This window comes from Oncorhynchus masou, chromosome 27 (genome assembly GCF_036934945.1).
Source record: "Oncorhynchus masou masou isolate Uvic2021 chromosome 27, UVic_Omas_1.1, whole genome shotgun sequence".
In the NCBI taxonomy this organism is placed as follows: Eukaryota; Metazoa; Chordata; class Actinopteri; order Salmoniformes; family Salmonidae; genus Oncorhynchus; species Oncorhynchus masou.
This window is the reverse complement of record NC_088238.1, coordinates 23,501,612-23,516,611: the sequence shown is the minus strand read 5'-3', so window position 1 is coordinate 23,516,611 and position 15,000 is coordinate 23,501,612. Positions and strand designations below refer to the sequence as shown.

Here is a 15,000-nt window from a genome sequence, read left to right as displayed (position 1 = left end):
ACAGTTTTACAGTTTCTTGAGGTCTATATGGGCCCGTGCTACAGAGGTCTATATGGGCCCGTGCTACAGAGGTCTATATGGGCCCGTGCTACAGAGGTCTATATGGGCCCATGCTACAGAGGTCTATATGGGCCCGTGCTACAGAGGTCTATATGGGCCCGTGCTACAGAGGTCTATATGGGCCCGTGCTACAGAGGTCTATATGGGCCCGTGCTACAGAGGTCTATATGGGCCCGTGCTACAGAGGTCTATATGGGCCCGTGCTACAGAGGTCTATATGGGCCCGTGCTACAGAGGTCTATATGGGCCCGTGCTACAGAGGTCTATATGGGCCCGTGCTACAGAGGTCTATATGGGCCCGTGCTACAGAGGTCTATATGGGCCCGTGCTACAGAGGTCTATATGGGCCCGTGCTACAGAGGTCTCTGTGGGCCCGTGCTGCAGAGGTCTATATGGGCCCCTGCAACAGAGGTCTATATGGGCCTGTGCTACAGTCTATATGGGCCCACTAATACTAGTAGAGGCTCAGTGCACTACTTTTGTATTATTTTGTGTATATTTTTTCTGCGGCATCCCATGGAGCCTGCACTATTTAGTGCACCGGCAGCACTCTGCCACCTAGAGGACACAGAGTGTAACAGCAGACACAGTTCTCCACATGTATAAACTGCTTATGTATGTAGCATGATTTAGTGTGATCTGGGACTGATGTAACTCCCTGCTCTTCTACAGATTATCTGAAGAACCTTCCTGAGGCCTCGTCTGACTACAAAGACACGCAGGGTGAGTGGAACAATGTTGATCAGGCTGTGTGTGACAATGTCCGGTGTGATGCCATTTCTCTCTCACAGACACTCTCACGGCATGTTAATCATGTTGACCTTACAGCTGCTCTGGGCATAGTGAAGGAGGTGGCCAACCATGCCAACGACATCATGAAACAAGGGGTGAGACGTCACACCATGTCCATCCTCATGAGAATTCGGCCAAAGGCATCCCATTGCATTTCCTCTGACCCCGGTGTGTCTCTTATCTTCCAGGATGACTTTCAGAAGCTGATGCACATTCAGTACAGTCTGAACGGACAGCATGAGATTGTTCAGCCGGGCAGGGTGAGTGTCCAGCACTATGACACGCGCACACACACACACACACACACACACCTGTGATCTCATCTGTTGCGATCACTTCTTGTCCCCAGGTGTTTCTTAAGGAGGGCACTCTGATGAAGCTGTCCAGGAAGGTCATGCAGCCACGGATGTTCTTCCTGGTGAGTACTGACTGATGCCCCCGGGGGTAGTGGAGGTCTCAGTGTGATACCTGACCCGTTACAGTTCCAACACGGTCTGTAGACCAGAACATTACCCCCCCCCCAAGTATCTGTATGTTGATGTGGCGTGTGTATCTGTCTCTCTAGTTCAATGACACTCTTCTGTACACCACTCCAGTTCAGTCTGGTCAGTATAAACTCAACAGCATGCTCTCTCTGGCGGGCATGAAGGTGAGTACAGGCAGGGCTGAACACACATTTACCCTGGACAATACTCTTCTGAAGTCTCATCCAAAGCCTGTGTTTATTGTGTTCAGGTGAGTAAGCCCAGTCAGGAGGCGTATCAGAATGAACTGAACATTGAGAGTGTGGAGCGTTCCTTCATCCTGTCTGCCAGGTGAGAACCTGCTCACCGACACACCTGAACACCTGAAGGTGGCGCCTAACATTATGGACATTCTGATGAGTTACCCTTCTAATTGGTTGTGGGGACCGTTGTAATAGCTTTTGATTGGTGACAAAGGCTTATGTTGTTGTTTCTGCCTGGCAGCTCGGCCACAGAGAGAGATGAGTGGCTGGCGGCCATCGCCACGGCGATAGACGACCACACCAGGAAGAAGATCACCTTCATCTCCAGCCGGAGTCAGGAGGAGGTGAGGCAGTGTGTGTGTCAGGAGGAGCTGAGGCAGTGTGTGTGTCAGGAGGAGGTGAGGTAGTGTGTGTGTCAGGAGGAGGTGTGACAGTGTGTGTGTCAGGAGGAGGTGAGGCAGTGTGTGAGTGAGGAGGAGGTGAGGCAGTGTGTGTGTCAGGAGGAGGTGAGGCAGTGTGTGTGTCAGGAGGAGCTGAGGCAGTGTGTGTGTCAGGAGGAGCTGAGGCAGTGTGTGAGTGAGGAGGAGGTGAGGCAGTGTGTGTGTCAGAAGGAGGTGAGGCAGTGTGTGTGTCAGGAGGAGCTGAGGCAGTGTGTGAGTGAGGAGGAGCTGAGGCAGTGTGTGAGTCAGGAGGAGCTGAGGCAGTGTGTGTGTCAGGAGGAGGTGAGGCAGTGTGTGTGTCAGGAGGAGCTGAGGCAGTGTGTGAGTGAGGAGGAGGTGAGGCAGTGTGTGTGTCAGAAGGAGGTGAGGCAGTGTGTGAGTGAGGAGGAGGTGAGGCAGTGTGTGTGTGTCTGGGTGAGGAGGAGGTGAGGCAGTGTGTGAGTCAGGAGGAGGTGAGGCAGTGTGTAAGTCAGGAGGAGCAGAGGCAGTGTGTGTGTCAGGAGGAGGTGAGGCAGTGTGTGTGTCAGGAGGAGGTGAGGCAGTGTGTGTGTCAGGAGGAGGTGAGGCAGTGTGAGTGTCACGAGGAGGTGAGGCAGTGTGTGTGTCAGGAGGAGGTGAGGCAGTGTGTGTGTCAGAAGGAGGTGAGGCAGTGTGTGAGTGAGGAGGAGGTGAGGCAGTGTGTGTGTCAGGAGGAGGTGAGGCAGTGTGTGTGTCAGAAGGAGGTGAGGCAGTGTGTGAGTGAGGAGGAGGTGAGGCAGTGTGTGTGTCAGAAGGAGGTGAGGCAGTGTGTGTGTCAGGAGGAGCTGAGGCAGTGTGTGAGTGAGGAGGAGCTGAGGCAGTGTGTGAGTCAGGAGGAGCTGAGGCAGTGTGTGTGTCAGGAGGAGGTGAGGCAGTGTGTGTGTCAGGAGGAGCTGAGGCAGTGTGTGAGTGAGGAGGAGGTGAGGCAGTGTGTGTGTCAGAAGGAGGTGAGGCAGTGTGTGAGTGAGGAGGAGGTGAGGCAGTGTGTGAGTCAGGAGGAGGTGAGGCAGTGTGTGAGTCAGGAGGAGCAGAGGCAGTGTGTGTGTCAGGAGGAGGTGAGGCAGTGTGTGTGTCAGGAGGAGCTGAGGCAGTGTGTGTGTCAGGAGGAGGTGAGGCAGTGTGTGTGTCAGGAGGAGGTGAGGCAGTGTGAGTGTCACGAGGAGGTGAGGCAGTGTGTGTGTCAGGAGGAGGTGAGGCAGTGTGTGTGTCAGAAGGAGGTGAGGCAGTGTGTGAGTGAGGAGGAGGTGAGGCAGTGTGTGTGTCAGGAGGAGGTGAGGCAGTGTGTGTGTCAGAAGGAGGTGAGGCAGTGTGTGAGTGAGGAGGAGGTGAGGCAGTGTGTGTGTCAGGAGGAGGTGAGGCAGTGTGTGTGTCAGGTGAGGCAGCAGTGTGTGTGAGGAGCTGAGGCAGTGTGTGTGTGAGGAGGAGGTGAGGCAGTGTGTGTGTCAGAAGGAGGTGAGGCAGTGTGTGAGTGAGGAGGAGGTGAGGCAGTGTGTGTGTCAGGAGGAGGTGAGGCAGTGTGTGTGTCAGGAGGAGGTGAGGCAGTGTGTGTGTGAGGAGGAGGTGAGGCAGTGTGTGTGTCAGGAGGAGGTGAGGCAGTGTGTGTGTCAGGAGGAGGTGAGGCAGTGTGTGAGTCAGGAGGAGCTGAGGCAGTGTGTGTGTCAGGAGGAGGTGAGGCAGTGTGTGTGTCAGGAGGAGGTGAGGCAGTGTGTGAGTGAGGAGGAGGTGAGGGAGTGAGGCAGTGTGTGTCAGGAGGAGGTGAGGAGGAGGTGAGGCAGTGTGTGTGTCAGTGTCAGGAGGTGAGGCAGTGTGTGTGTCAGGAGGAGCTGAGGCAGTGTGTGTGTGTGAGGCAGTGTGTGTGTCAGGAGGAGGTGAGGCAGTGTGTGTGTCAGGAGGAGGTGAGGCAGTGTGTGTGTCAGGAGGCAGTGTGTGTGTGAGGAGGTGAGGCAGTGTGTGAGTCAGGAGGGAGGAGGAGTGTGTGTGTGTCAGGAGGAGCTGAGGCAGTGTGTGTGTCAGGAGGAGGTGAGGCAGTGTATGTGTCAGGAGGAGCTGAGGCAGTGTGTGTGTGTCAGGAGGAGCTGAGGCAGTGTGTGTGTCAGGAGGAGGTGAGGCAGTGTGTGTGTCAGGAGGAGCTGAGGCAGTGTGTGTGTCAGGAGGAGCTGAGGCAGTGTGTGTGTCAGGAGGAGCTGAGGCAGTGTGTGTGTCAGGAGGAGCTGAGGCAGTGTGGGTGTCAGGAGGAGCTGAGGCAGTGTGTGTGTCAGGAGGCGGTGAGGCAGTGTGTGTGTCAGGAGGAGGTGAGGCAGTGTGTGTGTTGTGTGTGTGTGTGTGCGTGTGTGTGTGTGTGTGTCAGGAGGAGCTGAGGCAGTGTGTGTGTCAGGAGGAGCTGAGGCAGTGTCAGGAGGAGCTGAGGCAGTGTGGGTGTCAGGAGGAGCTGAGGCAGTGTGTGTGTCAGGAGGCGGTGAGGCAGTGTGTGTGTCAGGAGGAGCTGAGGCAGTGTGTGTGTCAGGAGGAGCTGAGGCAGTGTGGGTGTCAGGAGGAGCTGAGGCAGTGTGTGTGTCAGGAGGAGCTGAGGCAGTGTGTGTGTCAGGAGGAGCTGAGGCAGTGTGGGTGTCAGGAGGAGCTGAGGCAGTGTGTGTGTCAGGAGGAGGTGAGGCAGTGTGTGCGTGTGCGTGCGTGCGTGTGCGTGTGTGTGTGTGCTTGTAGCATGTATAGTTCCTGCTCATTCGACTGACTGAATATGGGAACACTCCGATCCCACTGTTACCATCGTCAGTATAATCTTCCTACAATCCACATGTAATGGCTATAACCTTCTCTCTCTGTGTAGGCTGATGGTGTGTGTGACAGTGGGGCCCTCCTGGGTTCTAAGGCCCCTATCTGGATCCCAGACCTGAGGGCCACCATGTGTATGGTCTGTACCTGTGAGTTCACCCTCACCTGGAGACGCCACCACTGCCGAGCCTGCGGGAAGGTAAGGAAGGGACAAGGGCCCTAGTTTACAATGGTTCACCACTATACTCAGTAGGATGTGTGTGGGTGTGTGTGTAGTGGTTTCTCACTCACTGTGTGTATTGCAGGTGGTGTGTCAGACGTGCTCGTCCAATAAGTTCTATCTAGAGTACTTGAAGAACCAGCCGGCTCGTGTGTGTGACCACTGCTTCGTCAAGCTACAGGAGAACAGTATGCTGCTTTTACATGAATACATATGAAATATTAAAGTCATTTAGCTATTTCAAATATAAAAGATGGAATGAATTGAAGTTAAGTAATGATTTAAACCCTGTGTTGTTTGTTATTGTGAATTCAATATGTATGTCAGAGGGTGCTTTGTGTTTGTGTGTTTCCTAGGTGACCGTGTTGCTTCTGGGGCGCTGTCTCCTACTGCCAGATCTGGGGGATTCTCTTTCTCCAGGAAACAGAAGAAGATCCCAGCTGCTCTCAAAGAGGTGTCTGCAAACACAGAGAACTCCTCCATGAGTGGCTACCTACAGAGGTCGAAGGGCAGCAAGAAGCAATGGAAGAGGCTATGGTTCGTCATCAAGAACAAAGTCCTGTACACCTACGCCGCCAGCGAGGTAACACACCTACGCCACTCTAGTCACAAACACACGTTTGTGTGTGTGTGTGTGTGAGACATGTGTACCTCTCTCCCTCTCTCCAGGACGTAGCTGCTCTAGAGAGCCAGCCTCTGCTAGGATTCTTCCTGCGGGAGGAGAAGTGTGGCTCTTTCCAGAAGCTGCAGTTTAAACTGTACCACAAAAACACCCTGTTCTATATCTTCAAGGCTGATGACATTCCCACTGCACAGAGGTAATGGAAATTCCCCCTGGCTGAGGGATCAATAGAGTATCCATCAATCAGGAGGGGACCACGCTGTAACACCAGAGCGTGGGAGGGTGAAAGCATTCATATAGTTATTCTATCAATATAACCTTTATTTCCCAGCTGCCAATGCAATAAAGTTCATGTTGTGTTTCTCAATTTTCTCTCAGGTGGATAGAGGCTTTCCAGGAGGCCATGATTCTTTAACACCTAAACCAGTCAGCTCATGTTCTTCCCCTGGAGCCAGTGGACATGGACACCTTTTGATCCTTGACCTCTAGACACATGTCAGGGGTCAGCAGCTCAGGAAGCCCTCCCCACACCCCGAGCCCTGATGAACCAGTCCGGCTGCCTGCCAGGAGACCCCTGAGTCCCAGTGGTGTAAAGAACAGACATCATTGTCTTTCTAGTGAAAATATGGACTTTGTGTCAGCTCTACATTACATTCATTGTAAATGTTGGGATCCGTTGAAAGTTTGACCTTGGTAAAACTACTATGCTTCCAGTGGAGCTCTGCGGTTATGGGCATGTTGAGCCTCACAGGCTGCATATCTATCTGCTCTTGATCTTAGATGGAAATGTTATGTGTCACAGCTGTGGGTCAAAGGTCATGTCCTGAAGCGTGTGTGTGTGGAAGTGTTAACAGAATTATTGTCTGTGGACAGCCTGCTACCTTATACAGGGGTTCCCACGGTCCACAAAAGCCTTGAAAGTCATTGAAATGATTTGATTTAAATTGCTATTGATTTACATTATCCCTGAAAAGTTAAAGGATTTTGTACATTTTGGGGGGGGGGTAACGTATTGTAAGAAAAGTTTAAACTCAAATATTGATGCATTATGGAAATTGGAATGGCGATTAGAGTGGGAACCTTGCATGATGGGATGGATACCAGTTACAAAGAAGGGTGAGACGCAGTGGGTTCTCTCTGAGTAGGGAAGCTTCTCTGGTGCACTGCAGGTGGTTGGATTCAACTGTGAAAAAACAGGGTGCCACAGAGACACAGGAGATGAGCATTTTGCTCCTTAGAAATATAGCAAAATTACAGGGGTCGGTTTATATTGTTATTCTCTGTTAGGCTTAACTCAGTACATCTACCACATGTATAATGCAGTATACTGGATAAAACTGGAAATGGCATAGTGTCAATATATTACTACACAACCTATAGAACAAATGCATTTTTAAAGAGTATATGTTAGAATCAGAAGCGGTGCTTGGGCAATATGTAGAATTGGGAGAGTAAAATAAGCCTTTTCTTTCTAAAAGTCAAGAAATAATATTTATATAGAACTGTACATTTCTCACTGTCCATAATTATGTGATTTTAGAAATATGATTTATTTGATAACAGATACTATCTTTGTCACTTTTGTAATAAGTAGTAGCTACCTTTTGTATTGTATGCCGCCATGATGGTTGTAAAAGCATGTGTTTTAACAATGCCTCACTAGTTTGTTTTAGACTGCCACAACAGACTTGTTGGATTCATTAGGAGGAATCTTTTAATCCAGGCCTCATTTGTATAATTTTTTTATTGAATAATTTAAAGTGGACAGATTACAAAATAATGTTTGTCTTTTGAGCTAGACATGGAATGGAGAATGAAATGTATCCCTTAGGAAATGCTCACTAGCAATAAAGCAACATCCAGACATTGCCTTAAATATGCGCAATTATCTTGTAATAATATAGATACAGAGAATGTTATTTCATTATGTGGTGCATTGTTTCATTAATTATTCATTTGAATTAGGATATTATATTATCACAGTGACTACTTTGGCCGGCACATCTGACATTTAACAGTGTAAATATCCATTATGTATTTAAATTGAAAATGGTTTCGAGGTTACATTTAGTACTTCAAATGTACTAATCAGGTTGCACTACTACACCATTGTGGCAGTTGGCCTTATGGGAAATGAAGTTTATAACACAGAAAAGCATTAGGGATAACTCAAAACAGATCATATTTTATAGAGACTAAATGTCCCCTCCACCCTTATACACAATCACAAGAGAGCCATCGTGTCTCGTCTGTAATAATATTTCTGCAGAACTGTCAGGCACCACTTTAATGAAACCTCTGAAAGTGACTTTGCATCTTGGCCTAATTTCATGCTTTGAGACATCAAGGGATGAGGGAGTTAATACATCTTTCCTCCTGAGATTACTGTCACTGAGTTATTTTATTGCATAGTGCTGATTGATGTGTGGGTGCAGGCATTTCTTTGTGGGTGTGGATTCTTTGCATGTGTGTGTGTTTGAGGCGCGAGTGTGTGTGCGTTTGAGGCGCGAGTGTGCGTGTGTGTGTTTGAGGCGTGCGTGTGTGTGTTTGAGGCGCGAGTGTGTGTGCGTGTGTGTTTGAGGCGCGAGTGTGTGTGCGTGTGTGTTTGAGGCGCGAGTGTGTGTGCGTGTGTGTTTAAGTTTGACACTGATAAAGAAGTCTTCCTCGGCTGTCTTATTTCTGCTTTGAGCTCAGTGATCAAAGCACTGTGTTGAGGGAGATAAGAGTATTTCAAAATATGACTCATATTTACCCACAACTCCAACGTTCACTCTCTGTGGGTTTACTCAGCTCCATTCTTCCTCTGAATAAGATAATTCTGCATATGTACAGTGTCTTCAGAAAGTATTCACACCCCTTGACTTATTCCACATTTTGTTGTGTTACAGCCTGAATTCAAAATTGATGAAATAGATTTTGTTTCTCTCATTCATCTACACACAATACCCATAACGATAAAGTGAAAACGTTTTTAGAAATGTTGGGAAATGTATTTAAAATGAAATACAGAAATATTGCATTTACATGTGTATTCACACCCCTGAGTCAATACATATTAGAATCACCTTTGGCAGTGATTACAGCTGTAAGTCTTTCTGGGTACGTCTCCAAGAGCTTTGCACACCTAGGTTGTACAATATTGGCACATTATTCTTTTAAAATTCTTCAAGCTCTGTCAAGTTGGTTGTTGATCATTGCTAGACAGCCATTTTCAAGTCTTGCCATAGATTATCAAGCCGGTTTAAGTCAAAACTGTAACTAGGCCACTCAGGAACATTTGATGTCTTATTGGTAAGCAACTTGTCTTTTAGGTTATTGTCCTGCTGAAAGGTGAATTTGTCTCCCAGTTTCTGTTGGAAAACAGACTGAGCCATGTTTCCTCTAGGATTTTGCCTGTGCTTGGCTCTATTCTGTTTCTTTGCCGATGACATGTATACCCATAACATCCTGTAGCCACCGTCATGCTTGAAAATATGAAGAGTGCTACTCAATTATGTTTTGTGTTACCGTTAACGTGTTAACATAACGCTTTGTATTCAGGACATAAAAGTTTCTTTGCCAAATTTTCTGCAGTTTTACTTTAGTGACTTATTGCAAACAACAGTATCTTTGTCGTGTCTGGGTGTATTGATACACCATCCAAAGTGTAATTCATAACTACACCATGTTCAATGGGGATTCAATGTCTGCTTTTTTATTTTATTTATACCCATCTACCAATAGGTGCCCTTCTTTGCGAGGCATTGGAAAACCTCCCTGGACTTTGTGGTTAAATCTGTGTTTGAAATTCACTGCTCGATTGAGGGACAGTGTGGGGTACTGAGATGGGGTAGTCATTAAAAAATCATGTTAAACACTATTATTGCACACAGATTGAGTCCATGCAACTTATTATGTGATTTGTTAAGCACAATTTTACTCCTGAATTTAGGCTTGCCATAACAAAGGGGTTGAATACTTATTGATGCAGACATTTCAATTTGTACAAATTTCTAAAAACATAATTCCACTTTCACATTGTGGTGTACAACATCTGTAACACAACAACATGTGGAAAAAGTCAAGGGGTGTGAATAATTTCTGAAGACACTGTATGAAAATATATTTTAAATGTATTACTATTATCCATATTTTGGGAGCATTTTATTATAACTAAGCAGCATGTCATTACATTTAGCTTCTAAAGATGCTTGAAACAGGACAGTTAGCTTTTTGAATTTTTCTATAATATAGTCGTCACATTTTGCTCATAAGTAAGAGACACTTGAGACAAGACTGTTATCATGGTTACATTATTATTTAAACATATATTTGTTTTTTGACAATAGGTTACCCGGCTTGTCATCAAATTGTTTCTAATATTGAGACACTTCAAAATGTACAGTTAGGTGGTAACATTTTCTAACTACGGTTTACTTTACTCATTTACTGTCATCCCAGAACAGAAGAGAAACAGCGCATGAAACTGCTTGAAATGCTGTTCATTGACGAACTACTGTTGGACTTGAAACCACGGACGGAACTATTGTGGACCGGGAAGCGTTTCAACCGGAAAGTACAACAGTGTCCGTTACCCAAATCAGCCCCGTCTAAAAATGGCGGAGTATATACATGTCGTTCGAAGGGCTTTGGGACAGTTAGGAGGTCACGGTGGTGTGAAAGGCTTATTTGTTCAGTTATTCAGGTCAGTATAAGAGCGATATAATGTGTTTTGTATTCTATAGAGGTGGTTGTCACTTTCAATGCATTTACTCGAGATAAATAAGTGTGTCGACAGGCAACCTGCAAGCCCTAACTACCTACTTAGCTACTACTGTAGCTGGCTAAATTGGTAAACAAACGGACTCACCGCTCTGTTTAAAAGCTGTTTTAAGGCTACGTGATTATGTGATCTCTGACCCTTATCCGGTCTAACAAATTAGACATAGTGCTAGTGGATGGGCTAATGGACTAGCTAGCTCGACTATGTTTTTGTTACAGGGCAAATGATGTGAAAACGGGAGCCCTGATTGGCGTGGACAAGTATGGGAACAAGTACTTTGAGGACACACGCTACTTTTTTGGTAAGGTTGAACAGAACTAAACCTCAGATCACATGACCAGTAATGGCCTTAGGCTATGTACTGCAGTGACAACCATCATATTATCTCTGAATGTAGTCCGCAAATGTTTATATTTGACATATGAGTTGATTGGTCAGCCTGTGGGGAAATCAAGTAGTAGAAAAGTGTGGTAGAGAGGGCTGTTCAAAGACCTGTAGTGTACTCAGAGTAACACCTCTCCTTGTTAGGTCGTCACCGCTGGGTGATCTACACCACGGAGATGAATGGAAAGAACACCATGTGGGAGGTGGATGGCAGCATGGTGCCCGCTGAATGGTAAATGCATCTCACTTGGTTTGACACAGGTGGCGTTGCCTCTATCGCAGTGACTTGGCCATTGCCATGTTGGAGATACTGGCCTTTTATAGTAAAATTGTTGGCCTCAATATGGAATTGTAACAGATCTGGGTGGAACTTATTGAGTTGATGTACTGGTGTCTTAATTGTGTTTTTACCGTCTACGAACCTTCTATTGATAAACTAGCCTATTGATTAAATGAGTACCTGATTCTAACTCCCAATCTTAAATCTCCTCAGGCATCGCTGGCTCCACTGTATGACAGACAACCCTCCCACCACACACCCCCCTACACCTAAGAAGTTCCTGGCGGAGGTCCACCAGTTCAACGTGAGTGGTTCGGCCCAGGCGTACGTGCCCTACTCCACCACCTGCAAGAAGATCCACGAGTGGGTGCCCCCAAAGGCTCAGTGACCCTGCTGTGACCTGACCTGACCTGACCTTCAACTTCTGACCCATGACCTTGTTCTGTAAATTAGTGTGATTTCCTGTGTGTGCGTTCACCAGCACTTCTTTGCTTCTAAATAAAATCTAATCTATATGGACACTGGTGATGACTCAGTCCTTATGTGTGAAACTGTGGGCTGTTATGTCACTAGTGACTAGTTGGCTGACTAATGACCAGCTCTCCACGAGTCTGGGATAAACATGTTAGCAACATGAGTTTGTTTGAGAGGTTTTTTTAAGACTGATTTAGACTGGACCATTTGTTGAGGTGCAGATTATGAGGTAATATTTTTCTGGGTTCCTCTGAGGGTGTTCGATGGTCTGATTTGTGTGTGTTGCAGACAGCAGGATATTGCTGAGCTGAGAAAAGGCTGCAGTATTTCACATGGGGGTACTAGGAGCATGTCTGTGCTGACTGGCTATCACATCAGGGTGATATTGTGGGCAGGGTGTTGTCACATTCATACAGGCAGACAGACACTCCCAGCTCCAGTCCCTCTGTCCTCTCGGGGACTCTGCTGTGCTATGAGAGGTGAGTTAACTCTTCTTGGCTTGTGGCCCATTCTGGACTATTGACTGAAGGTATTAGTTATATCAAAGCCATTTGCAATATATAAGAGCAGTGTTTCTCAATCCAGTACCAATCTGTAAGTTGGCAGACAATTCTCTACTGTAAATGTGAAGTTACGACCATCGTTTGACTATCCTTGGTGGTGCAGAAAATAAATACTGTATTCGTCCCTGGTGAATCTTTTCCTATGGTGTTTATGTAGATATTTTTCTACACTGAAAAAATTGCAGAGTTTATCTACTTGTAGACATAGCTATCCTACTGTCGTCTGTACCTTAGTAAGGACATTTATATTTTCAGAAGCAGCTTGGTTACTCAGGGTTTATCGGTATGCTAACCCTGCCTTTGCTTCCAGCGGTCTGGGCTGTTTAAATGAGAAGGTTTACGCTGTCAACGCTATTCGGCCGTGGGGTCAATGAGGAGGCAGAGGATGAGGTCAGTCTCTATCCTTTTATATGGCTGTTTGATTCATTTTTAAATGCCCCCTCACTGAAATGACATGGCTGGACAGGTGAAACCCTCACAAATAGCCACTGTCCCAATTGTGTTAGTGGTCAGTGGTTACTCCAAGGGAGAGAGGAAGGAAGGATGCATGTTTAAGGTCCAATGCAGCCTTCTTTTTTTCTTATCTCAATGTAACACCATTTCTGGGTAACAATTAAGTACCATACTGTGATTGTTTTCTATTAAAATGTTAAAAAATAAACAAAAATAGCTGATTTTCTTCAATAAAATAAGTATACTTTTTTTGTGGGGGTGCCCATCCAACATTCCCCCTCTTCAGGGGACAAAAATAACTTTTGTTTTTACAGCTTTTTATTTTGTTCTATTCATACACACATTTTACAAATTATATAACATGAGCTTTTAAACCCATCCCTCAGCTACTCTCAGTCCATCCCACCTATCTCCCTCTAACCCCACCCCTCAGCTACTCTCAGTCCATCCCACCTATCTCCCTAACCCCACCCCTCAGCTACTCTCAGTCCATCCCAGCTATCTCCCTAACCCCACCCCTCAGCTACTCTCAGTCCATCCCACCTATCTCCCTAACCCCACCCCTCAGCTACTCTCAGTCCATCCCAGCTATCTCCCTAACCCCACCCCTCAGCTACTCTCAGTCCATCCCACCTATCTCCCTAACCCCACCCCTCAGCTACTCTCAGTCCATCCCAGCTATCTCCCCAACCCCACCCCTCAGCTACTCTCAGTCCATCCCACCTATCTCCCTAACCCCACCCCTCAGCTACTCTCAGTCCATCCCAGCTCTCTCCCTAACCCCACCCCTCAGCTACTTTCAGTCCATCCCACCTATCTCCCTAACCCCACCCCTCAGCTACTCTCAGTCCATCCCAGCTATCTCCCTAACCCCACCCCTCAGCTACTCTCAGTCCATCCCAGTTATCTCTCTAACCCCACCCCTCAGCTACTCTCAGTCCATCCCACCTATCTCCCTAACCCCACCCCTCAGCTACTCTCAGTCCATCCCACCTATCTCCCTAACCCCACCCCTCAGCTACTCTCAGTCCATCCCAGCTATCTCCCTAACCCCATCCCTCAGCTACTCTCAGTCCATCCCACCTATCTCCCTAACCCCACCCCTCAGCTACTCTCAGTCCATCCCACCTATCTCCCTAACCCCACCCCTCAGCTACTCTCAGTCCATCCCAGCTATCTCCCTAACCCCACCCCTCAGCTACTCTCAGTCCATCCCACCTATCTCCCTAACCCCATCCCTCAGCTACTCTCAGTCCATCCCACCTATCTCCCTAACCCCACCCCTCAGCTACTCTCAGTCCATCCCACCTATCTCCCTATCTCCCTAACCCCACCCCTCAGCTACTCTCAGTCCATCCCACCTATCTCCCTAACCCCACCCCTCAGCTACTCTCAGTCCATCCCACCTATCTCCGTAAACCGCCCTATTATGATTTCCATGTGCCATATGTTTTTTAACTGTGCTGTGATGTTTCACATGAATTCTGAACCTGTCTAATCGCATAGTATTGTAAGATAAATATTATTATATTGTTGATTGATTGACGATGGTTTTCTAAATCTCCCAACAGTTTTCATTTGAGATAAATGTTGTGGGTTTTCAGCCATTCCTGAACCTGTGACCAGAAACATGAAAAATAGCTTCTTAGCAAAGATCAATATCTCTAACAAGAATTTTGCTAGGACTCTCTAGGAGTGGTCTGAGTTGGGAGGGGAACAATTTAAACTAGCTGTTATCGGCAGAGAGGTTTGGAACTATAGTTCTTATTGGTCTATTAACTCATTTACGAACTGGAGATGTCACCAGGCAGGCCAAAACTGCATCCCACCAAAGCAGGCAGAAATTTCAGCTCTTACACTAAAATTATCATAATTTTCACAGTTTCACAGTATTATTCCAACCTCATGGTGTGGAAATATATATAAAACACAGAAAAATCACATTTTTGACTGCACTGTGTCTATAAAGAGTTATTGGAAAGGGGCCACACTATTTTCCCATCTGTCAATGTCAGGAAGACCGGTAATGACTGATCCATCCACCTGGGGTCACTGTTTCCCCTGATATAGTCGGCATTCCACTCACACCTCAGCTATATCATAATTACATCTAACCAAATTCATGAGCACTTGGCTTTTGAACATGTAAATGGCTGTTGTTGAGGAGGTCTTTGTTGATGTGAAATAACATTGCCAAAGGTCAGCAGTTCCAGGTGTTGCAATATATCCAGCTACCTCTCACTAGAATGCGACTGGCTTTCAGTTGGAAGTCAGTCACATAGGCACCAGGACAACGACCGGGGGACAATTTCATAAAGAACCTGAGTAATCTTTTGGCGCCTTGCGGCTGCGCTTTATCGCTATGACTGAAAGGTGTTCAAATTAACTGGAGTGTTTAAATGTGTTTCCAACTTCACTGTCTCTCAGTGGGTTGAA

At 46.9% G+C, this 15,000-nt stretch overlaps 2 protein-coding genes across 2 annotated transcripts in view; both read left to right on the top strand.

The window, feature by feature from the left end:
* LOC135515826 (FYVE, RhoGEF and PH domain-containing protein 6-like) overlaps positions 1 to 7,512 on the top strand; it is a 24,136-nt gene extending 16,624 nt beyond the window's left edge. Inside the window, 12 exon segments of the mRNA XM_064939592.1 lie at positions 733 to 783; positions 889 to 947; positions 1,041 to 1,112; positions 1,202 to 1,270; positions 1,418 to 1,501; positions 1,588 to 1,667; positions 1,821 to 1,923; positions 4,862 to 5,005; positions 5,112 to 5,214; positions 5,383 to 5,609; positions 5,696 to 5,844; positions 6,027 to 7,512. Coding sequence (XP_064795664.1) covers positions 733 to 783; positions 889 to 947; positions 1,041 to 1,112; positions 1,202 to 1,270; positions 1,418 to 1,501; positions 1,588 to 1,667; positions 1,821 to 1,923; positions 4,862 to 5,005; positions 5,112 to 5,214; positions 5,383 to 5,609; positions 5,696 to 5,844; positions 6,027 to 6,063 — 1,178 coding nt within the window. The 3' untranslated portion in view covers positions 6,064 to 7,512.
* A 2,686-nt stretch (positions 7,513 to 10,198) lies between these two features.
* Positions 10,199 to 11,593, top strand: LOC135515299 (NADH dehydrogenase [ubiquinone] 1 alpha subcomplex subunit 12-like). The gene is made up of 4 exons (XM_064938987.1): positions 10,199 to 10,332; positions 10,629 to 10,711; positions 10,939 to 11,026; positions 11,288 to 11,593. Exons 1-4 carry the CDS (start codon positions 10,244 to 10,246, stop codon positions 11,460 to 11,462), a joined length of 435 nt encoding a protein of 144 aa, XP_064795059.1. The 5' UTR covers positions 10,199 to 10,243; the 3' UTR covers positions 11,463 to 11,593.
* Positions 11,594 to 15,000: the final 3,407 nt, after the last annotated feature.